Source organism: Camelus ferus, chromosome 9, assembly GCF_009834535.1.
Source record: "Camelus ferus isolate YT-003-E chromosome 9, BCGSAC_Cfer_1.0, whole genome shotgun sequence".
Classification (NCBI taxonomy): domain Eukaryota; kingdom Metazoa; phylum Chordata; class Mammalia; order Artiodactyla; family Camelidae; genus Camelus; species Camelus ferus.
The window spans coordinates 50,534,114-50,560,902 of record NC_045704.1 but is presented as its reverse complement, the minus strand read 5'-3'; the positions used below and the strand labels follow the sequence as shown (position 1 = coordinate 50,560,902).

Genomic DNA, 26,789 nt, shown 5'->3' with positions numbered 1-26,789 from the left:
GGGATTCGTATTATCCTAATTGTTTTAAAGTTACGTTTAGAATACTCTGTTTAGAAAGAAGTTGCAGCCTTTAACACAGTTTAGGAAATTACCCATTCAAAAGAGATTTTCTTTTTATCTTTAACTTGTAATGCCTAAAGATGCTTAAATCCACGTGAAATCATCTATTGCACAGTAATTCTAGGCTAAGAACTGTTTTGTTCTTTATGTTACTGCGTCTGCAAGCTGCCGGTTCGGCATTTTGCCTCGGCTTCATGATTGGCATACCTGATAGCTGTACGTTGAGAATATGTTACTGGCTACAAGCGATGAGACATTGATAGAATAGCCTTTTCTAGAGGAAACATTTTCAGGCTGGGAGAAGAGACCAGGGTTTTAGGTCTTGATCTATCCCTAATGATATTCCTCAGCCTGCTTCCCTGAACCTCCCTGAGTCTTGGTTTCCTCGTTTGCAAAATCAGACCAGTAAGGAATGTTGCAAGTTGTAGCACGTACTTCTCACTGGACTGTTACATTCTGGGACTGTCACTTTTGTTTGAATATATTTCAATACTCCAGAGCTTCCAAAGACACTCTGCTGTTTCTGTCCTCCACAGATGCTTTTCAAATGGCTTTAAGTTGTGCAATGTCCTCTTTTTCATCAATACTTCTTGATAATTTTGCTAAAACATCTTTGACCTCTGTGTGTGTCCATATATAAATGTACTTCTTTGAACTGTGAAGTTGAAGTGAGACTCAGGTGACTAAAACAAGACACATTAATTAGTAATGTAATATGATGAGGTAAATGCTGATTTAATAGAAATGAAATAACTCATTCAATAAAATGAAATTGATAATTTCCTAATCATTTAGATGGTAATGAAAAATGCCTATAAATTACCGAGTTATTATGCATAATAAACGTAATACAGGCATGTATGTGTATATGGTCAGTCCTCATTATTTGCAGATCCTCATTATTTGTGATTTTGCCTACTCACTAAAATTTATTTGTAACCCCAAAATCAATACTTGAGGCACTCTCATATGTCTGCAGACAAAAAGCAGCTAAAAACTGAGTGGCCTGATACGAACTTCAGTTGCCCAGCTAAAGCTGAGCAAAGAAACGTTCTATCTCCTTGTTTCAGATTTCATTCTGTAAACACATACCCCATTTGTGGTCATTTAGTCCCTTGATCATTGCGCTTGGTGATGTCACTGTTTATAATGGCCTCCAAGTGCAGTGCTGAAGCGCTCTAAGCACAAGAAGGCTGCGGTGTGTCTTGCGAGAAAACACGTGTGAGATAAGCTTCCTTCAGGTATGAGTTATAGTGCTGCTGGTTGTGAGTTCAATGTTAATGAATCAACAATATGCATTAAATAAAGTGTCTCTGACCTGAAATACAAGTGAAACAAGGTAATGTATTGATTGGCTGATGAGAATATTGTGACCAGAGGCTCACAGGAACCTAACCTTACTGTATTTCCCCGGGAAGTGATGGTCCAGTATTCGCCAATTCAGTGTCTGTGGTTACTTTACAGAACGGGACTATCACAGATAACGAGAATTGTGTGTGGGGAAGGAGTGGGGACAACGGGTGTTCCTTAAAGCTTTAAAGATTACAGATACTTATCAACTTAGACGTATCTGATTCACAGAATCAAAACTCCATAAAGCATGTGCATGTAAAGAGTTCAGGATGCTTTTGTGGGAACGCAGGATTCACAGGGATGCAGTGATAAGACTGTTAAATCTCACTCACAACCCAAGTTACACAAACAAGAACCATCACAAAGTCACTTGACACTTGAATTCATGTCTTTCATTCAGAAACTTTTCCTTTTCTTTCTGTGAAGCCTTTTCACTCTTATTATGTTTAATTCCCAGATAGTAGAGCAGGGAGTTCTCCAAAGTTTGGGAACCACAGGTTTAAAACAGCAATTCCCAACCCTGGATACACAGAAGAATCAGTTGAGAAGATTTTTAAAAATACTGATTTTACTGTCTCACCCCAACCCTTCTGACTCAGGGTGTGGCCTGAGATCTGTACTGTGCAGACTGGGGAGGTTCACTGAGTGGATAAACACGGCGGGATCAGCAGCTGTCTCAGGCTGCTTTGGCATATTAGGGGGCAGTGCTGTGGTCTGAAGTTTGTGTCCCCCAGCAAAATTCATACGTTGAAGCACTAACCCCCAAAGGTAATGGCACTAGTTGGCACCTCTGGGAGATGATTATGTCTAGAGGGTGGAGCTAATGTCAAGAGGGTGGAGCCCTCATGACTCGGCTTAGTGCTCTTATAAAAGAAGCCCCTTAGAGCTTCCTCTACCATGTGAGGATACCGGAAGTCTGTAACCTGGAAGAGAGGTTACAATGCTGACAATGCAGGTGCCATGATCTTGGACATCCTTGTGGTATTTCGCTACAGGAGCCCAAACAGACCAAGATAGGCAGGGACCTCAGTGATGCTCCTGCCTGGTTGTGTTATCTAAAAAATCTCTAGACACCTTCTCTGGTCATTTTCCTAAATATCTGTGGCCAAGGTTTTACCACTACCCTGCAGTTTTCAGATTTTCACATTAATACAAAGGAACTGTTGCTCCCATATTCAGCTGCCTTCTCAGTATCTTATTGGAATGTGGAACAGACATCTCCAACTCAAAATGTGTAAAAGTGAGTTCCTGATCTTTCCCTTCAAACCTTTTCTGACCACATCTCCAATGATGGCAACTCAGTCACTCCAGCTGGCCAAGCCAAAAATGTGGTATTATTTTTTGGTTGCTTTTGTTTTCTCATGCCTAACACATATTCAATGAGAAAATGGAATCTCCATCCACCATCTACATTGCTGTCATCCAGTGCAAGTCACCACCATCAGCTCTTGCATGACCTGAACTTGGTCTCCAAACAGGTTTCCTAACTCCTATTATACAAATATGTATACATTTACATTTTATCTATATGGATGTACATATTTGGTATGTACATAAATATATATGTATATGTCTTCTAACTCCTTTCTACCCCTGCTCTGAGATAGGCATTTCCCAACACATGAGCCATCTTGATCCTGTTAAAGGAAGGCAGATTGCAGCCACCACTGCTTAAAACTCTCCAGTGGTTTCTCATCTCATTCAGAGTAAAAACCATATGCCTTACATGTTAGAAGGACCCACGACTCTGCCTAATATTTCCTTTTTTTCTATTTATTTTGCTCCATAAAATGTTGACTTCCTAACACAGTCCTATCCAATGTAAAGTTTTGCAATGATGGAATAGGTGGTTATTGAGTTAAAATGTGGCTAATAAGACCGAGGAACTGATTTTTAATTTAATCTTATTTTAATGAATTAATTTAAATTTGTAAAATTTGTTTCAATTCACTTAGTTTTATTAACTGCTTTTAATTAAATTTGAATCTAAATAGGAAGTTATTGCTAGTGGCTACCACACTGCACAGCATAGTTCACCTAGAATCCATTTGTGTTTGATGATGAAGGGAACCAGATTCCTTTTTACATTATTTACATACAACTTCCCCAGCACCACTGGTTGTACTGTTCCTTAACTGTAACTGTTCCTTAGCATCAGTGCCACCTTTGCAATGAATTGACTATCCATATATGAGGGAGTCTATTTATAGATTCTCTATTTTGTCTCATTGGTTTATTTGTTTATCCTTGTGCCAATCACACACTGTTTTACTTAGCCTATCAGTGGAATGTCTATTTTTTATCTGGTAGAGTTGAGTCCTCCAACTTTATTCTTTAAGATTGAAATGGTTCTTCTTGTCGCTTCAGATTTGTAGATAAATTTTAGAATCTGCTTGCCAATTTTCACCAAAACAATTACACCAACCAATAAAAACCCTGCTAGAATTTTAATTAAGGTTTGCCCAGTACCTAGTTGGGAAGAACTGACATCTATACCACCATATTGAGTTTACTAATCAATGAAAGTTTTATATTTTTCCATTTATCTAGGATTTAATTTATCTCAAGAGTATTTTATACTTGTCTGTGTAAAAGCTATATACATCTTTCTTTAGATTTATTACCATGTGTTTGAGATTTTTGATGCTACTAAAAATAGAATCCTTTAAAATTTCATTTTAACTGCTTATTACTAATAAACAGAAATGAAATTAATTTTTATGTTAACTCAATATCTAGCGATCATGCTAAATTTTAATAGCTAATGTAGATTGTTGAGAGTAGTCTCAATACATAACCTGGTCATCTACAGATAATGAGAGTCACAGTTCTTCCTTTCCAGTACATCTTTCTTTCTCTTGCATTACTGCACTGGCTAGGACCTCCGACACAATGGTGAACAGAGTAGTAACAGCAGGCATCCTTGTGTGCATGTTGTTAACAGGTGCAAAGTTCTCAATATTTCACAATAAACCATGATATATGCTGTAGGTTTTTGTGGGTGCTCTTTAACAAAATTAAGGAAATTTCCTTCTATTGGTAATTTACTGAGTTTTCATTTTCTCTTTATCATGAATGAATGTTGAATTTAATTAAGCACATATTCCACGACTATTAATTCCTATTTAACTTTATGTAAGTAAAGAATTCAAGAATAAAATTCATGTTTACCCCAATATAAAGAGTATTTTGCAAAGCTTTCAACTGTATCAATCTTTTTTCTGTTATTATTTAAAATATTTTTCAGCTTTATTTGTATTGACAAAAATTGTACATATTTAAAGTATACAATATGATGGTTTCATATAAATATACACTGTGAAATGATCACCATAATCAAGCTAACTAGTATTCAGTACCACATGTGGTTACATCATTTTTTCTTTTCATCCCTTCACTCCCCTCCTCACTGGCAACCACCTGTTTGTTCCCTGTATCTATGAGTCTGTTAATGTTTTGTTATGCTTGTTCATTTGTTTTGTGTTTTACATTCTACATATAAGTGAAATCATATGGTATGTATCAATCTTCTCAGAGGAACAGAATCTATCCTTTTTGTTTTAGGACTTAATATGATACATTTATTATTAGATGTTCTACACAGATACCACATGCATGGAAACTTAAGATATTTTAAATCATTATCATTAAACTTTTAAAGATTTACCTTAGGTTCTTCTACTGAACAATATACATTTTAATCAAGTAGCAAATTAGGTCAACTTTTTACTTGTTTCATTTTAATTTTGTGTGCTTAAAGCATTCATGCCAATTTAACTATGAAATGAAAGTTGATTAACTCACCAGTCATATTGCAATATAGAAGAAATGGTTCCAGGGGCCCACTTCCATCTGCATCTACATAGTAAAATCCTGAAGTATTTCCTTTATGCTTATAGGCTTCACATGACTGCTCATAGATAGCTGTAAAAAAAAAGGGGGGGGGATCATTGCAAATGAAATAGTATAAAATTAATATCTTAAATTTTAATTTGGACATAAAATACTCTATCTTGAAATTTAATATGTACATTACTGACCAGGGGAAACAGTAGCACATACTTTAAAATAAAACTCATTAAAAAAAATTAATATGGATGAAAGAAGGTTAGATAGAAAAAAGGAAGAATGAGATTGTGCTTTATGGCATTTCTTTTTATCACTAAGGGAATATGAGATTACTCAGTCAAAATGACAATTTAGCTTCTGTTTACACCAGGCAGAACAGCAAAAGAGAACGTATGTGTTTTAAACGTTAAGATCCCTGTAAGTATAATGTGACATCCATTCTGGACATCCATCCAAATGGATCTTTTGACAACCATTTTGGTTCTAATCCTAGTATCAACTTGTAATAACCCAACATCTGAAGCATAATAGTGTAATCTCCTTAAATAATCTGCTGTTATCCAATAATTATGCAATAAAAAGGTTTTAAATATGCTGTAACTATTCTCCTTTCTCACATAAAATTATCTATAGATAAAAATCCTTTTTTCATTAAACAAATATGACTTACAAAGCTCCTCGTCAATAATTTAAAAAGTAATTTACAGAAGAAACTTTCTCTAATGCTCTGTAATGAGAATTTAAGATAATTAAAATTCAAAGCAGAAGAAATATTTATATGAAATATGCCCTCAAGTGGTCTAAAAATGTTTTGATCCATAATTGGATGTTTTTAATTATACAATTATATATTTGCCATGTACAAGATTTGATATTAACAACTGAATATGATGCAGTCATCTCACCGAACACTTGGCCAATGTACTGATTTTCATCAAGCTTTTATTTTGTGAAATGAGAAATAAACCATCCCTGAATGTCCTTCCCTGATTTATTCTATATTTTGAAAATTACGTTAATGAGTTTTTAGACAATATACAATAATGTAATTAATTTGCTCTGTGTTACAGAAATTTCAGATAGTCATACAAACTTACTTCTTTACTCCACAATTTCTTGGTTTTATTTTGTTCCTATTGTATATCATGTAGACAGAAATATAAGATGGATTGTTTCCTAGTCACATTTGTATTTTGTGCAGTGAAGTGGGCATGTGAAAATGAATTTTTGTATTTCTATATGCACATACGTATGTTCATAAATTCCTTGGAAGAGGCAGGTGGGATACGCACATAACTTTGCAGTGAGGGCTGGTATTACTGAGGACACATGATTACAGGAGGGTAACTGGGAGCACATTTGCTTCATGTGGATTGCTTGACTTTTTATAATATGACTGTTTAACATGTTATTTTCTAATAAAACCTTTTAAAAGACCCCGTCCCTGTCCCTCCCTCCACTCAAGCTAATGATAGGGCTGGCTTCACTATAATCCAGTTTGTCCTCCTGGCGCCATTTCTCAGAATGGTCACTGGCAAAAACCCTTCCCCTCCCTTTAGACTGCCTGCCCAAGAACCTAATAAATTAACTCAATGATTGGATCAAGTTGTGGGCCACAGATGACAATACTTTATTGATTTATTTGCTCAGAGCAGTTTGTGCTTACATTTAGACTCAGTTACTGATAACAGTTGAAAATAAGCAATCAGCCAATTAAAACATATTCAGTTCGCTTTATGTTTTGAGTTAGTTACTGTAATTGGGATGATGGAGGACATGAAAAATTAAACTACATTGTGTCTCTGCTACCGGTGACCTGGGACAAGTGGCTTGGCCCTGGCTTCAGGGATAGCAGGCACTCTAACCCACACAAGTTGACGGCGGGGGGGCGGGGGGGGAAGGACCGGCTGTTAAGGGCAGGGCTCGGAGCTGCTTCGGCTCAGGGCTCCTGAGGGTCCTGAGGGTCCCTCTGTGGAGCCTCTGGGGCTAGGGGGCCCAGGATTCTGACCTCCACGCTGGCAGGAGGACAAAGCAGTGTGGGTTGCAGAGACGAGAGTGGTGAGGCTGACGACTGCACCTAACACCCTTGCCCGTAAGTAAAGGCTACAGGCAGCAGTACCAGAAGCTAAGCTGCCCAGCAATGGCAGCAATAACATGAAAAACGGGAGGGAAAATGAGCCCTGGGTCTCTGCAGCCTGTGTCCTGAACAAACGGGCCAGAAAAATGACACGCGCCTGCAACACATGCAAGCATTCCATCAGAAAACATGCATGGCTTCTAACACAAGAGAAGAGCACTGGCTGCGACGCCTCCTTGTCTGGAGCACAATGGCAAGTGTTCACGTTCTCGCTCGGCCTCAACTATTTCAGGAGCTTTGGGCGAGGTGCTTCATCGCTGCTCCCTCAGGAATAAACTAGGGGCAGTAACTACACCCACCTACCAAGGTGGTCACCGACCTGAGTGAGCTGGGACATGTAGAACACTAGCATAATACCCGGCATTCAGAAAATACTCAGTAAAATTAACTATCATGATTAAGACCATATCTGCCATCCTTATCCTCAGCATCCTTATTAATGGGGTTGTGAGAGAATTTAAAGATTACCTATTCTGCACTGTATTTTATGTCTGTCCTTAGATACCTCTGTTTTCTATATGTCTTGTCCTTTTGCCAGCTCCCTTACTCTTTTCCATCTCATTTTATATTAGGCATTTCTATAAGCTACCTTGACTACATTATGAAAAGAGATGTGGATTAAAAATAAACTAGAGACCAACTGAATGCTAAGATTCGGGGTTGTACATCCCAGTATGTGGCAGCACACACATGGGCACAGCCACACACAGCAAAGAAAAAAGAAATGAAACAAGGGAATCAGAACAGAGGCAAGAACAAGCAGGTGTGTTTGGCTTACAGTTGTGGCAAGTAGCTCCCGTGTAACCAGTGTTTGCACAGTTGCAGTGAAAGGTGTCCCAGGACTGGGAGCATTCGCCGCCGTGTTCACAATAGTTGGGCAAACACCTAAAAGAAGGTGCAGATACAATTACTACTATTCATTTTGAGATATCCTAAAGTATCGATAATTTATATACAATCATGAGAAAGAAGAATGTCAACAGTAACATAAAGAGTAGACAGAGCATGACAAATGGTTATTCCCACTGTCGTTTATGGTACCTAAATCACGGGACTAAATGTTAGGTCAATAAATTCATCAGATTTCAACCAATTCTCAGGTACTTGTGGCTGAATTTCCAACATCTCCTACTATACCAAGGCCCTTTCTTTTCCCTAAGTGACACAACACTAATTCAATATGTTGCCAGAATTATCAATAGTTTACATAAAATAACAACATTTAATCATATTGATTTACTACACTGAATATTTTCAGGAAGAGGGAATAAAGACTAGGGAAGGGAAGAAGGAACTGGGAAGGAGAGACATCTTTATTCACTTGGTGCACACATCCAGGTGTCTAGGACAGACACACAAATTCCAAGCGGTGGGTCAGGGTACACTAGGGTGCTGAATCAAAATCACAGGGGCTCCCAGGATATTTTAAATTTTTAAGAGAAATACAGGCATACTCAACATCTGTCAAACACTGTGCAACTTCCCAGCCTGAGGTAGTTCAATTTCAATATTAGCTCATAATACATTCCTTTTAATGATGTCTTATCTTTGAGAAGCTGGATTTTTAGTGGTTGATAAAAAGTAAGTACCATGTGAAATCATGCTGAACAAAAATGAGGGTGGCAGCGTCTGATCTGATTTCAAGCTCTGAAAGGCTGTACAGCACATTAAAAATAAAGTATTTTTCAAATTTTAGATATATAATAAAAGATACATAAATAAAAGTAGGTATATAATATTTTTTCAAAACATTTCTAAATTGTTAGGACAAAAACAGTTATAAACTTGTTTGGAACTAAACCACTTTTTAAATGAACTGTTAGTTATACCTTTTGGCTTGGAACACTGTGAGAAAATTATTGAAATACATAGGCCCTAGGGACAAAAAAGCTGAAGAGCTTCTGGTACCAACTCAAATAGCCCTGATCAGACAATTGATGCTTTTTAGAATTTAAATTGAAAATTATATTGAGACCAAGGCTTGAAATGCTCTCATTCACCCCAGAATAAAAAAAATTAATTAAAAAACTTGTCAAGAATATATATATATATTTCTTTTTAAGAATATATTCTTGATGAAGTTTCTTCCGCCTCTTTTTATTAAAACTAAGACTGGGAACCGCATGTTTTGCTTACAGGTCTTTTCTAATTTTAACTGAAAATAACGTTAGTGATTTTTCCTGATTATAAAAACTAGGTGTCCACTGTACAGAAACCAAACAATCTAGGAAACAATAGAGAAGAAATATAATTAACAATATCAATATATTAAAATTACCACTAGAAACACATATATATGAGTGTGTATAATGTATTATGTTCATAAAGGTAACCATAAAGTACATGTTACTTTACAACCTCCTTTTTAAGGATTCAAAAATAAATAATGGGCATCTTTCCATGCCAATTAAGTTTATATGCATTTTAGCATTTTTATAGAGTCACAGGAATCCATTCAAAGAATATTCAAAGAATATTTAAAGATGTACTTAATTTTTTGAGCATCTCAAATCAATAATAATACAGAAGAAAGAGGGAGTTTTTTAAAAAGTTTAAACAAAAACAATCCTAGTTGGTAATCAGAAAAGAAAAGGACAGAGCAAGCTATTGTTTAACAGTCCTCCGACCATGTTTTAAAGGGGGGCAGGTATAAGTGACTGTTAACCAAAATTCTAAAGAATGAATCTTTAATTATTGTGATACATGTGGTATTTCTATGTGATCTGCTACTGAAAGATACTGAAACCATTTTGTTCTTGATTCTTGTTAGACTTGACTTTTCACATTTTTAAGTTACAGGGTCAAAGACTGGATTGTGAATTTTATTTAAATTCATCATATAGTAGCTCTGGTTGACTACTAGTAAGTAACCTATGAAAAATGACATGTATAGTGAAGCACTATAAACGTTGTAAACAATTATCTTTTACACTTTTCTCCCCGATTGTCATTCCAACACAAAGTAAAACAATCCACCAACCCATTTTTCCCAGCCTCCAAAGCTCTTCCTTAGGCATTTCCATATGAACTTTCACTGCTTGTGAACTTAAAGAAATGTATACATCAACATGCCCAAAACTGAAGAGACGTGTGTGATTTTGGTTTATCCTGATTTTGTGTCCATTCTGATTTAAACTTCAAAAGACTTTCACACAGTATAGAACTTGGCTGAAATTAATAATACTGAAGTAAAAGTCTGTATAACCTAACCGCATTTAGGAAAATTAAACAAAATTAGATATGAATGGGTCCTAGGAAAATGGTGACCACTTGAATTCAAATCTCATATTCTTCCTCAAAACTATGGGTATGGGAGAGTGTGTGTGTGAGTGGGCCTGTGCATGGGTGAATGAGTGAGGAGGTGTGTGTGTAAGGACTGTATGTGCTGAGGGGCTCTGGGATAAATGAGTGCGTGAGCGTGCAGATGTGTGTGGGAGACTGTGTGCCATGACTATTAGTTTGTAAGTAAAGAACGTGTGTGAATGGGTATATGTGTAAATGTATGCACAACTTCATGTGTAGGTTTGATCCAACTTAGTTACAGTCGAAGGGGAAATAAAAACTACATTGTTTAAGATCCTGTCAGACTTTTAAATATATTTTTAATGTTCCTATTTGTTTTCACTGCAATTTATTAAACCATAAAATTATGTGTTTATTATACACAGATTAAACATTAACCACAATAAATGTTGATGTGCACCCAGGGAAGCTGTACAGCCAGCAGGCAGACAAGCAGGGAGACTTCCTGAACCAGGGGGCTTAGATCTGATGCTGGGCTCTGCCTCTTGGCCTTGTCATCTTAGTCAACTTACTCAACCTCTCTGTGCATCTGTTTCCATATTGACAAGAAACAAACACTCTTAAGAACAGGCTCTAAGATTAATTTAAATACAAATTTATTTATTTAAAATTAGTTTTAGAACATAGACATCGCACAATCTCACACACGTATACATGCAAAAACTCACTCACATATCCAGTCTCCTTACATGTTCACACAAATCCTCACACACACAGTCACACAAGTCCTCACACATTAACCCTTCACACTCACATATGCACACACTCCCATTCAGCCACACCATCCCTACATAGCCACACACACTTGTGAGGTCATTCGAATGCATTCCCAGACCCCTCACACACTCACATCATCCTTACACACAGCCACTGACACACATACAAATTTCAGTACTAATTCATGACAAGTGCTTAGAATATAGCCTGGTAAACAGATTTTAAAAAACAACAACTCTATTTAATAATGTTTGGAAGCTACGTCAATAGGTACAGCATATAAGACCAAAATAGATGAATACATACTTTATGGGTTTAGAGATACTTTTGGAAATTTAAAAGGTATATAAATACAAAAGTTACTTTGATTTTTTTTTTTTGCTATTATTTTTAAGATTGCTAGGGTTGTAATTAGCCTAAAATTTTTCTTTAAAAAAATGTATAGTCAAGAATTATCCATGATTTGCTCGCTATTTCTGAAGAGTGTTTTAAGGTGTGGAACTACACCCCACGTTCTTCCTGCGTGCTCTATCAGACTCTATTTTACCTCCAGAAAGCAGGCTACACCGATTCCTCATGTAGCATGGTGGCTTAGAGAAGCCCATATTGGATGGTTGTGGATCTACTCATATTGAAAGAATGTTCTGCAATCTGTGATGGTCAACATGATTATCACTCATAGTGTCAATGACTGAACCTCCCCACTGGTCCCTCGTAGCTCTTATCTACTGGGGGTAAGGGCTCCCTGCTTCTGCGAGTGAGCCCCACCTCGAGAGAGCTGGCCATGGAGGCTTGCTACAGACCTTCTCCAAAATCAGGAGTAAGGTTCCTGAGGTGGTGTGGCTGTAGCTATGGTGAAGGTCACTGTCATTTAATCCCCAAATCAAGACAATTGAGGTTTGTCATCTAAATTCTCCCTTTACGTATCATTTTTCATTATAGAAAGAATTGTTTTATCTACAAATTGATTTAAACACATATTCGAGGAGAGGAAATAATGTTCTTCTAATCCATTACTAAATAAGATTAAAATAACTTTTTTCTATATATATAGTAATATCCATTAACATTCAAAATAGGATCAACAGACATTGATAGACTAAATGGTCTTCAGATGTAATAGATGTGTGTTTGTGTTGCTAAAATGTTTCATACAAATAGAGAGTTATTTTTAAAACTCAGGATTTATGTATTTATTCAAAACATACATTGAGTACTACTACACAATAGGGGCTAAGTTTGTCACACTGTTTAATGTTTTTTGGGTTTTTTTTGACCTGGAATGGCCATGACATTCCACTGAATTCAGCAATTAACAGCCTTAAAATAGATAAACAACAAGTTCATGCTGTACAGCACGGGGAACTATATTCAATATTTTACAGTAACTCACGGTGAAAAAGAATATGAAAACAAATACATGAATATTCATGTATGACTGAAGCATTGTGCTGTACACCAGAAATTGACACAACACTGTAAACTGACTGTACTTCAATAAAATATATATACAAAAAAAAAGATTAACAGCCTTGCTATTAAGGCATGACTGCCAAGATTATTTGGCTATAGTTGCCCATGCCTAAATATACTCTTTAACTATTAACTATCATATTTATTTTAAAAGTTACTTGTCCTCTTCAATGAACTCCCCAATCTTGCACTATCAAATCCTGTGTTGGAGTTCCTATTGAAACTACTGAATCATCCTTACACCTTTATCAATACTGTGGCTCCAAACCTCTCCGCAGGAGAGGTTCCTCTTCATTTTCCATGCAGAGAAGGTAACAATAGGTTTCTAAAGGTCCACAATGGGACCATAGAAACGAGTCACATTCCTACGCCTCTGAAATATTATTCAGCTGTCAGAGAAGCAAAAGCCAGTTTGATAACCAACCACATAGGTCTCTGATTTACTGGTACTTGATGATCTACACTACTGTTAGGGTATCCTAAGCTATTGAGTTTAGTGATATAATTTTGATACATTTATACCCATCTAAAATTATAGCAGCATCAACATCATCTTTCTGGATGATTTAAAGAAACTGAAAGATATTCCACGCTCTTGGATTGAAAGAATCAACATTGTTAAAATGGTCATACTACCCAAAGCAATCTACAAATTTAATGTGATCCCTATCAAATAACCCAGGACATTTTTCACAAAACTAGAACAAATAATCCTAAAATTTGTATGGAATCACAGAAGGCCCATAATTGCCAAAGCAATACTTGAAGAACAAGAACCCTCCCAGACTTCAGACAATACTACAAACCTACAGTAATTCAAACAACGTGGTACGGCGCAAAAACAGACACGTAGATCAATGGAACAGAACAGAAAGCCCAGAAATAAACCTGCATAACTACAGTCAACTGAATTATACAAAAGAAGCATGAATATACAATGGAGAAAAGATAGTCTCTTCAGCAAGTGGTGTTGGGAAAGCTAGACAGCCACATGCAGATCAATGAAGTTAGAACTCTCCCTCACACCATACACAAAAATAAACTCAGAATGGCTTAAAGACTTAAACATAAGATAGGGCACTATAAATCTCCTAGAAGAGAACATAGGCAAAACATTCTCTGACGTAAATCATAGCAATGTTCTCCTAGGTCAGTCTCCCAAGGCAACAGAAATAAAAGCAAAAATAAACAAATGGGACCTAATTAAACTTAAAAGCTTTTGCACAGGGAAGCAAACCATAAACAAAAAGAAAAGACAACCTACAGAATGGGAGAAAATATTTGCAAATGATGTGACTGATAAGGGCTTAGCTTCCAGAATATACAAATAGCTCATACCACAACAACAAAAAAACCCAATCAAAAATGGGCAGAAGACCTAAACACAGATTTCTCCAGTGAAGACATACAGATGTCCAACAGGCACATGAAAAGATACTCAATGTCACTAATTATCAGAGAAATGCAAATCAAAACTGCAGTGAGGTATCACCTCACATTGGTCAGAATGGTCATCATTAAAAAGTCCCCAAACAGTAAATGCTGGAGAGGCTGTGGAGAAAAGGGAACTCTCCTCCTACACTGTTGGTAGGAATGTAATTTGGTGTAACCACTATGGAAAACAGTATGGAGACTCCTTAAGAAAACTAAAAAAACTTACCATATGATCCAGCAATCCCATTCCTGGGCATATATCCAGAGAGAACTCTAATTCAAAAAGATACATGCACCCCAATGTTCATAGCAGCACTATTTACAATAGCTAAGACATGGAAGCAACCTAAATGTTCATCAACAGATGACTGGATAAAGCAGTTGTGGTGTATATATCTATATACATCTCTCTATACATGTATATATATCCATATATATCCAGAGATATATATATAGATATATATATATCTATATCCACACACACACAATGGAATACTACTCAAACATAAAAAAGAATGAAATAATGCATTTGCAGCAACATGGATGGACTTAGAAATTATACTGAGTGAAGTAAGTCAGACAAAGACAAATATCATATGATATCACTTATGTGGAATCTAAAAAAGTGACACAAATGAACCTATTTACAAAACAGAAACAGATTGACAGATACAGAAAATAAACTTATGGTTACCAAAGGGGAAAGGGCAGGGAGGGATAAATTAGGAGTTTGGGATTAGCAAATACAAACTACTATATACAAAATATATAAACAACAAGATCCTACTGCATAGCCCAGGGAACTACATTGAATAGCTTGTAATAACCTATAATGAAAAAGAATACATGTACATATATATAATTGAATCACTATGCTTTATACCAGAAACTAATGCAACATTGTAAATCAACAATACTTCAATAAAAAAATCTTTTGTGAATTGGTAGGTATGTGTACATGTAAATAATATGGCCATGTGTCTTCTTTCTAAATTTTATCATCAGAAATATGAAGTATAAAACTAAAAGCATATTTTTCTTATTTCTAGCATGAATATTATCTATTTCCTGTGGAACATGATGATGGGAAAAAGGAGAGAAAAATGTTCTCTTTATATGTAAATTTCAATCTGCTGCCAAAAGTTTGAAAATGGACAGGTCAAAATCAAGAAGTGAGATTGTCTTTACCTGTCTGTGATTCCGCATGAGTCTATCTGAAGGTCACTGAAGTTCCCGAGGGACCCCTGCTGAACTGAAATCAAATCTACCACCTTGTTACTGATAGAAATGAGCCTCATACATCCCTGAAATCCACCAAATGGACTTTTACAGCTGGATCCAAAGCTGCTGTCAGGACAACCTGATCAAAACAATACAAATCAAAGTAAATCAGGATGCATCATAATGAATCAGGACTGAGTATTGTCATTAAAAATAAACAAATAAAAGAAATAGGCAGTTGACTATTAAATTAAAAGAGAGAGGAAAGCCCATTACATTGTACGAATTGCAGTTTGATCTAAATTACAAATTGCAATCTGTACAAAATATTTCTCTTTATTAATACAGGATTCATAGGAAATTACTGTTATAATAATTATGTGCAAGGATACTGACTTAATTCAAATTTTAAAAATATACATATTAGCTCCGGAGTCCTAAACATGTTATCCAGCAGTAGTAAATTGTGTATAACTTAAACATAGGCAGTTTGTCTCCTGGGATGCAAAAAGAAGAGCATAAAGTATGAAAATACGCATTGCAGATAAGAAAAGGTAAATCAATAATGGTGAAATACCTTTATGCTTACAGCTATTTGGAAAAGGAGTTATAATGACTTAGAATAAATTTATGAATGATTTATTTAATTAAATACTTTTCGTATGCATGGAAGGGTCACATACACACACATCTTAATACATCGTAATGGCTTCATGTCAAAAACATTTCACTGTTTGACTTTATTTCTTCTTTGTCTCAGAAAAGAATGTTCCATTTATAGATGTTTTTCTAACATTTATCTAAGACCTGTTTCTAATTATTTAAATAATAAAGAACTATAATATTAACCATTATTGTCTGAGGTTTAATGATGTTCTAAGTGTTTCTCTATCCAAGTGAAATAAACAATTTTATGGAGTATGAGCACATATATTATACTTATGCATTTTTCATTAATCTTTCTTTGCTGTTATGGTTGTCAACCACTATTACAATTTCAAAGAACAAGAAATGAATCAGCAAGTTCCTAATTCCTGCACAGTCCCTGCTAGTTTTCTACCAGGGAATTTCCATTATAATTAAATATTTTGACTGAGGATATTTCTCCTTAATGCTTTGTTTTCCTAACGAAATACATTTACATGGCAAGTAAAGGCCAGGATTCATATTTAAAACTGTTATCAGGCACACTGAAACAGTGTATCTTAAGCAACGGAGACTCTGAAATTTCAAAATTAATACATCAAGAGAAGGTGATGAAAGCTTTTTAAGTATCAATTTATTGTAGATGGTTCTATACACATTTTTCAGGGCTTAAAATTTTTCTGTTGGTGTAGGATATGGTTACCATAATCTGGATGTATTTTCTAGATGACTTATTAACTAATTAAGAATGTTAAAATAAAAACCGAGAGGATAATAGTTCAATGATACTTGGGGGCAACTACAATATGCCAGGAATATAAACAGCTCTCCTAATCTCCTTTTCTCCAGGTGCTGTTTCCAGACACATTTCAAGCTATTTCAGAATAAAATAAATTGTGTGGTATGCCTCTAGGGAACAAAACTAAGCAAGTTCGTGGTCACAAGGAGAGGTCATGGAACTTGACAGAGAGCACGTTGGTCATATTAGGAGGCCCTTCAGATTCCTGGCTACAGTGTTTAATAAGCAAGAGATTCTAAAGAACAAAAAAGAGGTCAACCGAGGTTAGCCTCATTAGTCTACAAGAACAGGCATCCACAGGTTAATATAATGCAATAGCAGAGAGGCATTCAGCACTGAACCGGTTTGCGATGAGAGTTCTAAAATATGAAGATTTCTGGGGGAATACTTCATGCTGAATTAATGGATGGCTCCATTACTAGAGGCAGGCAGCATGCTAAGCACCTCTGAGGATGGCAGATAAATTATCACTGCACGTCACTGGACCAGAAGTAAGATGTCGGGTTTGACTTCAAGGTGGCGTAGCCAGTTCACCGGATGGATCAAGCTTGATTTACACAAGCGGGAGTGTGAGAATTCGGCACACAGTCTAGTATCTCTAGCCTGGGCTGCACAGTGTGTTATTCAGTAGCACAAAGATTCCACAGGGGAATATACCTCAATCTGGAGAATCCAGATCTTAAATGTATAGTTTATAAATGATAAAAGCTACCCTCAGTAATTTTTTGACAAGCACACGACTGAGGGGGAGGAAAAGCAGATGATGGTGGGCAGAGGGTGGCATTTGGTGTGGCGTGTGCAGGACCCTGTGAGCTCCAGGGTGGCCCACTCTCCCAACACGACTGTCACCCTCAAGACTGGCCCAGGAAACAGATACGCCCCAGGCTGCTGGGACAGACCACCCCTTTGCACAGGGGCATTGCAGCCAGATTAGACTGACTGTCAGTAACATAACTTGCAGTTGAATTTAGAGAGAAGCAAAGAACTGATGATGGCAAGTATCTCAGAACGTGGGGTGTTTATTGACTTGAAGATAAACTGGCTGAAGAAATAACTACCTAAGAAAAGCCTCCCACCTCGATAAAACAGATCCCAGGAAGAAAGGGGACTTGTTCACACAGCAGAGAAGGTTTATAGGGTGACAAGTGTCAGGTTTGCTCTGGAAGTGGGAAGTGAAAAGGTTGCTCCTAGGACTCTGGACTTTCAGTGCTAAAACTGGGGAGAGATGGTCACCCTGCTGCCACTGCCACTCAGGCAATTGGGGCCCCTGGCAGTCCTGCACTTTAGGGGGCCCTATCCTAACCATTCTCCAGCCTTGCTTCTGCCCATGGCCCCCCCAGGAGGCCTCACAGCAGGGGATGTGCCCACTAGGAACCTTCTCCTACTCCAGTTCACTCCCAGAATCCAGCATCCCCAGCCCAAAAGCCCAACCCAAGCTTCCAGAAGAGCGGACCTCCTCCACCAGGTGCTGGAGGACCAGGCTGGAAGAAGGAGGGAGAAGCGGGGCAGCAGGACACCTCCTGCCTTCCTTTGGACCCTTGCTCCCAACCCTGGAGATGTTAGGGTGCCCTGGGGTTTGCCAAGTATGTGTTTAGTGATTAATAACAGAATCTCATGCCAAGATCAAACATATTCTGGTACTGAAGGATACCAACTGAGAAGATGACTGAATAAACAGAAATGTCAAAGTAAACTTACGATGCGCTGTTTAAATAAAAGCCCTGAGGTTGAAATTTTATTATTGGAAGCTTCCAAAGTATACTGTTTAGGAACCCAAAACCATCTTAAACGAGGTCAAATCATGAAGAACACGTTGGAGAGGAATAAAATCCAACTTCAAGACAATGTTTACCTAAGGAGATGAAGGGATATGATCCTGGAAGGACAAACGGATGTTGGTAATACAATCTTTCTCAAGCTGCGAAATGCATGTGTATAGATGTGTAATTAAAAAATAACAGTATTTTTAAATTATATATATACGATGTAAGATATGAACAATGCGAGGGAACCAGGTGTGGGGTATATGGCAACTCCCTGTATGTTGTTGCAACTTTTTGGTAAATCTAAAACTATTCAAAAATTATAAGTTCATTTAATTATAATGGTACATAGCATATGTATCATAATATAAACAAACAAAATTATAGCATGCACATGTAACATATTTCATTATAAAATAATATTATAGTAGGAATCAAATCCATCTATGGCTTCTGTGGCTTCAATGGCTAATTGAGTTAGAGTATTTGTCCACTGGTATAATACTGACCTTCCGCCTTGAGCAGAGGAAAGCAATAAGGATGCTCTAGGAGAGCTAAAAGGCATGATCAAGAAAACACTGCAATGCAATCAGCCCATAAAACCAGAAAAAGACACACTTATAAGGACCATTTAACATTAGGAAAATATAACAAAATTTAAAAGTAAGAACTGAAGAGGGTGGCCTACTTGGAATCAATCTCTGTATAGAAATCATAAACGTTAAGTCAGTCCGCCTCGGAAAAAAAAATGCGTTTTAGGTCACAATTTGTTGCCTCGATCCACTCAATATTTCCATGTTCAAAGAAAGTGAGAAACTACTCCAAATTATTCCATAATATTGACACTCGTTAAAACATGATGCCTGACAGCTTCTCTTACCTCCAAAATAATAGGTGCCACCTGAAAAAATCTGCTCAGGGCCCAGGGAAGGAGCAGCAGAAGCCACTTGGCCGTCCACCACCACACTCAGGTGATTCCTTTTGGCAAATAAGGAGATGGAATGCCATTGCCCATCATTTAATCCAGCGCCTGGGGGAGATAAAATCACTTAAAAGAGGTGTCTCTTAACAGTGAACATCATAAGCAGTTGGTTAGTAACAGCAATGTACACGTCACTCAAGTGCAGCATCACATCTATTGACAAAAGGAAACAAGAAGATACAGAGGAAAGGGAGGTAAGTGGGAAAGGAGCACCCTCTCTGTGGAAATGTGCATCCTTACCTTCCTTTCTGGGGTCTCGACAGAGAGAACAAATTCTCTCCACTTCAGACAGTCCTGAATAGTTAAAAACTTTTTTTGATTATTTGGCATGGACTCATTTTCAGCTTTTGTCATGTAACTTACCTTTGACAGAAAGGGGTTTAGGAAGAGCAAAGATATTTTCTTCCCAAAACTTTAGGTTATACCCAATCAAATGATTTATCTGCTCTGTACACTTTTGTGTAGTCATCTTTTATAATATGAGAATAGAATATTTAGCAAAGTTTATCAAGTCAATCATTATAAAACTACTTGAAGAGGTTATAAGGAATTGCTGAAAGTGTGCTGCTATAATGCAAAGTTTAAAAATAAAGCAGTGTGTGAAACTGTATTTACACAGTTGATAGTCATAATCTGCAAATTTTGTATTTGCAAATTCCCCCAATTGCCATAATTTCTTTGTAATCTTCAAATCAATACTCAGGGTCCTCTGGGGGTCACTCACAGAAATGCACAGGGCAGAGAAATATTTGAGTTGACTGACATGCATACGACATGCATGAGGCAAAGCTTCTTATTGTAGCTCTCACATGTAAGCCTATCTTCGCATTTTTGTGATTTTTGCTGGTGATTTTGCTCTTCAAAGGGCCCCCTAGCCAGTGATGAAGTGCTGTCTAGTGTTCTCAAGTGCAAGAAGGCTATGCTATGACTTAGAGAGAAAACACATATGATAGGCTTCATTCAGGCCTGAGTTATAATGCTGTTGGCCATGAATTCACTGTTGGTGAATCAACAATACATACTAAACAAGGTATCTTCAAACACAGTCATACACACAAAATTGTTCCAATTGGTTGGCAAAAACGTTGTCACCAGAGGCTTGCATGAACCTAACCCTGTTTTTCCTCTGGAAGCAATGGTTCAGTATTTACTAATTCCATGTTCACAGCAACTTCAAAGAAGATAACTATTGCAAATTATGTGAATTGATTCTGTGTATGCAATTCTAATTATATTCCTAATTTTATATAAATATGGGAAGGGACTGAAAGGAAATATCCCTACATGTAAACAAAAATTTTTTGCATAAAAGAAAATAGTGGTTGTTTCTATAATTTTTCTGTATTTTCCAAGTTTGTATATATAATAAAAAATTGCTATGATCAAAAATCAAAATTTTCTTATTGTCTATAAAAAAGATTCTCCAGTCCATCCTTAGGCAGTCCCGGTGTCATGAATCCATGAGCTAATGGAGTCTTTCCATCTAGGAGGGAATGAGGTCTATGAGGAGTTCTGTGCTTGACTAGTCAGCAGACAGATGGAATCTGTGTCTCTGCTGTAGATAAACCAGTAAGGTTTACATCCATCGAATATTCACCTCTGTATGATTTTGCAGATCAAAGTATTAAACAAAATGTAAGTACTCTATTAGACCTTAAAGTCATGGGCCTCTTTCCTGACATTATGTGCAATTTTTAAAATTTCCCCAGCTATTTTTGTCCGTAAGCTTTCAGAGAGAAACTGCATGGAAGCTCCCTTAGATGACGAAGCTCTTAGCCCCGGATTCATTTAGTATAACACAAATCCCATCCCGGCCACCAAAGCTCGTTTTTACATTATATCCATGACGCAAAAAAGATTTCCCAAGACTCATGTCTGATTTGGTTTGTGAAAGATAATGACAAAGGGCTAAAAACTGCAAAACGAAGAATGTAGGCTAGATAATTTTAGACACATTATCTAAGAGTGGACTCTCAAATAGGTAGCTGAATAGAGTTACATAATCCCTGACGGTATGAGATTGGACGAAAATAAATCAAATGTCCCAAATTTGTCATCCTGTGCTTCCTCTAAGAGGATACATTTAGAGTGCAAATTCTCGTCTCGAGCTTTGCGTCACAGGGACGAACACCTCCCACCTCCCCGCCCCGCCAAGCGTCTCCTGCCATCTCGTTCTCGCAGCTCGGATGTGCCTGTGCGCATGGCTCCACTTCTGTTACCTCATCTTAGGCTTTCCAGTGGCCTCAGACTATGCTTCTCAACACTCGCAGTGATGCACATTTTCATCTCTGATCTACTACAGATTGATACTTTTATAGAACTCAATAAAAATGAATTACTAAAAAATTAGATAAAGAAGACACATAAAATACAGGCCCACTGACCGCACGCTTAGATGCTGCAGCAGTTATCTTCTTGCTGCAACAGTTTCTAAGAGCTTACTCTCTGTTTTTCTACTCATCTTGGTAACTAGTACTTCACGGAACCAGTGTATTCCAGGAGCGTACTTCCAGCAGCAGTGCTCCGGGCAGCTGCTGGCTAGCTGCAGCAGGATGAAATCAAAATCTTGGGGACATCTTCTGTCAATACAGAAGCTAACTTAGATGATGAACACAAGCCTGCCAGGATAGCCCACTCTGTGATTTTTTTTTTTTAATGAAAATGAAAAGTTGCTTTATTGAGGAGACCAGCAACCTGGGAAGACGATAGACTAATGTCCCAAGACCATCTACAAGTTGCCGGTTAGAGGACAAAAGTTTAAAGGGGGGGTTCACGGGTGCACAAGAGAGGGGCTACATGCAGACCACCACTCCATGACCTGACAGAGTTAAATGCACCTATGTGCCCAGCTAGGTGGGTCATGAGGTTGCACGATGTTTGTGGGGGAGCCTTCAGAAAGCTCTTCTTCAGCCTCACTTGTAATGGACATCATTTGTGTATGATGAGGATTTTATTACCTGTCAGTGGGATTTATTACTCAAGTTAAATAATGAAAGACCCATTTCATTCATTTCACCTTACTTTACATTTAAAAAAAGGATCATTCTTAAATTGGCTTTGATTTTTAAGTCTACAGCTCCTTCCACTTTAAGGTCTGATGGGAAGTGAGCCCCTTTCCAAGGCCACATCACAGTGAAAAGGGAGGAGGGGAGAGAAGCACTGCAGAATTTGTATTCTTTCTGATTCGTGGTATTATAGGTGAATGCTAACTCTAATACACTGTTCCCACCACTCACGAATTCTGAATCTAGGGGAGGGGGCATCCTGCTTGTATAATAACAAAATAGTAACAACAGTTTTAGTGCCTGTTACTCATAACAGGTGCTGTGTGCTTTACACGCATGTCGTTTCACCTCCAGCCTGACTACTGTTGTTCTCATGTTAAATATTGGGGAAGTGGAGCCCGAGGAGGATACACAAGTCACCCAAGGAAGTGCCCAGGTGACCCGATTTCAAAACCCGCACTCTGCTCTGCCTTCAGGACAGACAGCACCCCCTCTGTTTTTTGGGTTTTTTTTTTCCTTTTCACTCATGTTAAACAATTAACCTTGAGAAAGGAAAAAGCAGCCCCTAACAGCTAGGACCTGGCCTGGCGCTCGCAGGGAGGCCTTGGTCGTGTGCGACGCTGGCGGGCACCCAGAGCTAGGCCTTGGCATTCTCCCGCAGAGCATAAACCAGCTCACAGAACATCAATATCAGAAGGTCACTCTGTCACTACAATGAAATGGGATCAAAAACATCAAGACTACTTTACAGTCTGGTCTAAGCACAGACAAAAGCAAGGCTACCACCCAAACCACAAAAACACCAAATGCTTTCCTGGATAATGCGAATGACAACTGATTTTTTTAATCAATTACAGAGTTAGCCTTACTTCAATCCTCCATCCTTCTAGTTAAGATTTACAAAAAAACACTTAATCACACAATTACCTTCACCTCCTGGCAGCATTTAATCCAGAGCAAATTTCTACTTTCTTGAAACTTTCCCCCAAATCAGCTAACACAACACAAAATCCTGGGACAAGTCGTCTTAACACCTTTGCAATGAGACTCTTTACAGTTCCCCTGGGGGTGTTCTCCTTGCTGCAATAAACAAAGACCCAACTTGTTTGATTGCAGGTGTGATCACTGTGGTCTTTGGATGGAAACCGCTGACAACACCAACTGGAAGAATAAATGGAAGGGTTTGCCACTGTAGGTCATAGCAGAATGTGGGATTGTTTAAGATCGCTCTCTCGCTCCTCCTCCTCCTTTTCTTCCTTCTCTCTTTTTTCTCTCTGTCTCAGGCCCAAACCACATAGACACAGAAAATACAGAGGGAGGAAAATGGTTTATCTCTGCCCCTCGTATATACCCTTCAGGTACTGGTCCTAAATTACTACAGAAACATTGTGACAGCTTAGCTGCCATCACTCTCTCATAAGACTGTAACAGACATCCATGGAGGAAGATATGCAAAGGGGGGAAAACCCTGCTGTTTAGGGTATGTTCTTTGCAAAGGAGCAAAAGGCAGTTATACAAAGGCCATTACTCAAGGAGCAACTGAAGGGTTTTGTCTGTTCCAAATAACTTTTATACTCTGAAACACTGCCAGACTTTCCTATGTTCACTAACTATATCCACTAACCAGAATTAAAGATCCACGACACCAGATGGCTCTTGCCAAGAGGAAAATACGGGGGTCACTGCTGCCACTCACTTTAGGGGAAAGTGAGAGTTTCAGGGAGTGATGGGGCTCTAATGTGAAAGGTAGGAATATTCCAACAGTGAAAGGGAAGAAGTGAACTCAAAGAAATGGCTTCCCCAGGATAAGGCAAATCAAGAGGGCTGCCCCACTGCCAGGGCCACAAGAATCACAAACGCCTAGTAAATGGAACACGCAGAAACATCTCATGTCCTGCAAGCCTGTATCTGCTGGGCTCTGCTCACGAGGGCAGGAAGCGTGCTTTCAGGCCTGATTTTCACCTTTAGGCAAAAGTAACTGCAGCATTAAAATCATAGCAGAAATCTCAAAGGTGACAGTAAGGAGTTTGTTTTAAATAGGAAAATATAACCGAATTGTTCATTAGGTTCTTGATACCATCTGAATGATTTCTGCTTTGCCATCTATAAAGGTGACAAAGACTGAAAGCATTTTGTGACATGAGGGATTTTACAGTACTGTTACTGTGTTTTATGATTTAGACTAATATAATACCTTTAATATTTCAAAAATGACATAGGCTGATATAGTATTTTTGAACCATTCCAAATGACAATTTGCAAAACTGCACGTCACATTAAAAATTTAGCTTGATAATTAAAAAATTTGTACAATTCTGTTCTTCCCAACACAATTTAATTTTTATTCCATTATAAAAGACAAAAACTTTGAGTTTTGAAAACATGTAGGATTACTAATCTATATCTCCACTAGCTAAGAAAAATTGAGCCACCCTTATATGATAAAATGATTTGTATCATATGATAATAACCCACCAATAGGTAATGGAATCTCTTCAGTGTCGTTAAAATACACTCTGACAACTGATTTAATTACCAGGCACTGGACCTGTGAAAGTCCTCTCCTCTGAGATAAACATATGGACCACATACCCAGACCACTGACATAACCTACTTTCAAATGCAAAATGTACTTGGCCTCACTGAAACTAGCAAAAATTAATATTTTAAAAGAAATCAGAAAAATAGGAATGGGGGAGTTGGTGAGTAAAGGCCCACTTGTGTTATCTGAATGTAACAACTTCACTATATCAACATTCATATTTTGTTGAGGATCCTTATTGGCTATGAGCACAATCTCACTAAGTCATATGCTGTCATGACAGATTACATGCAAGTGGATTTAAACATTAATTTAGAGATTTAAAAAAATCATTCGGGGTAATCTAGATAGACTTGCATCTAGTAATTTATTAAATTTGCCTGCCTGGAAAGTGTTTAGAAATGGACTAGCTCTGTGGGCCTCACTACAACAGCATTGCGCTGAAGCAGCTTGTTTAAGATGTTGAAAATGAGGCTATGAATGCAACCACCTCAGAGGATGTCAAATACATCACAATAAACTGCACATTAATGGCAAGCTTACATTTTTAGACTCTCATTTTAGGGAGCCTATTAATTATTAATATGACACTGATTAATTTATTTCTTTTTGTCAAGCCAGCACATCTACCTCATTTTGAGCATTACATTAAAAAGTCGCAGCACAGTACCTCTGAAAAATTATAATTGATACTGAAATTTCAGTCTCCACATTTAAGCTGCAGTGATATATGAACAACACAAAAGATATATAAAGACTAACCGTATCCATCTGTATACTTGTTTTTCTTACATTTAGTTTCTGACTGTATTGTACCTCTTTTCCTCTCCCAGTCATATTCTATTAATTTTGGTCATAGCTGCTATAGATGAGTAGTGCAATGGCATCTTTAAGTTGTTTTTAAAGATCACTTATTAAATTGATGTAGCAATTTACCCCAATGTGACCTCCAGTTGCTTGGTTTGGGTATTATTTCATATATATGAAAATGCGATGGAGATCCTTTGTCAAGAACTATATAATTTTAATGAAGAGACAAAAATATCCCTCACCCAAAGCACTGACCTAAATTAGACACTAATTTTCCAGACACTCATATAGTCTCCTTAATTATATGACTTCTAATCATTAAAATGATACCGTATTGCCTAGAAATGCAGAGAATTGCATTTGGTGCCCATATGAGGAATTTTACAGGAATCTTTCCATCCTTCCCAAATGTTTGCACCTTGGCACAGACTACATCAGAAAGTAAAATCAATCTGACTAAATGTTTAGGCTGTACATTCACACTAATATAGAGATACAAATATGGAGTCTAGAAAGACCACTCCCCATCTCTCAAAGACCAGGTAAGAGTAATAACTGTTATACGAAGACTCGTTTTCCACTGAGGACACCCAGCAAACTGGGGTCCATTTCAGAGTTTTTCCTATTTTTCCCAAAACACATTTCCTCAGGACATGATGATTCATCTGGATTGGGTGAGGGCCTAGGAGGGACATT

At 37.5% G+C, this 26,789-nt stretch overlaps 1 protein-coding gene across 1 annotated transcript in view; it reads right to left on the bottom strand.

Annotated features, from left to right (window-relative positions):
• Positions 1-26,789, bottom strand: part of CNTNAP4 (contactin associated protein family member 4) — a 222,478-nt gene that overhangs the window by 56,905 nt on the left and 138,784 nt on the right. The window contains exons 9-12 of the mRNA XM_006193465.3: positions 19,635-19,784; positions 15,515-15,686; positions 8,178-8,284; positions 5,218-5,337 (exon numbers count right to left, since the gene is read on the bottom strand). Coding sequence (XP_006193527.1) covers positions 5,218-5,337; positions 8,178-8,284; positions 15,515-15,686; positions 19,635-19,784 — 549 coding nt within the window. The remainder of the gene's footprint in view (positions 1-5,217; positions 5,338-8,177; positions 8,285-15,514; positions 15,687-19,634; positions 19,785-26,789) is intronic.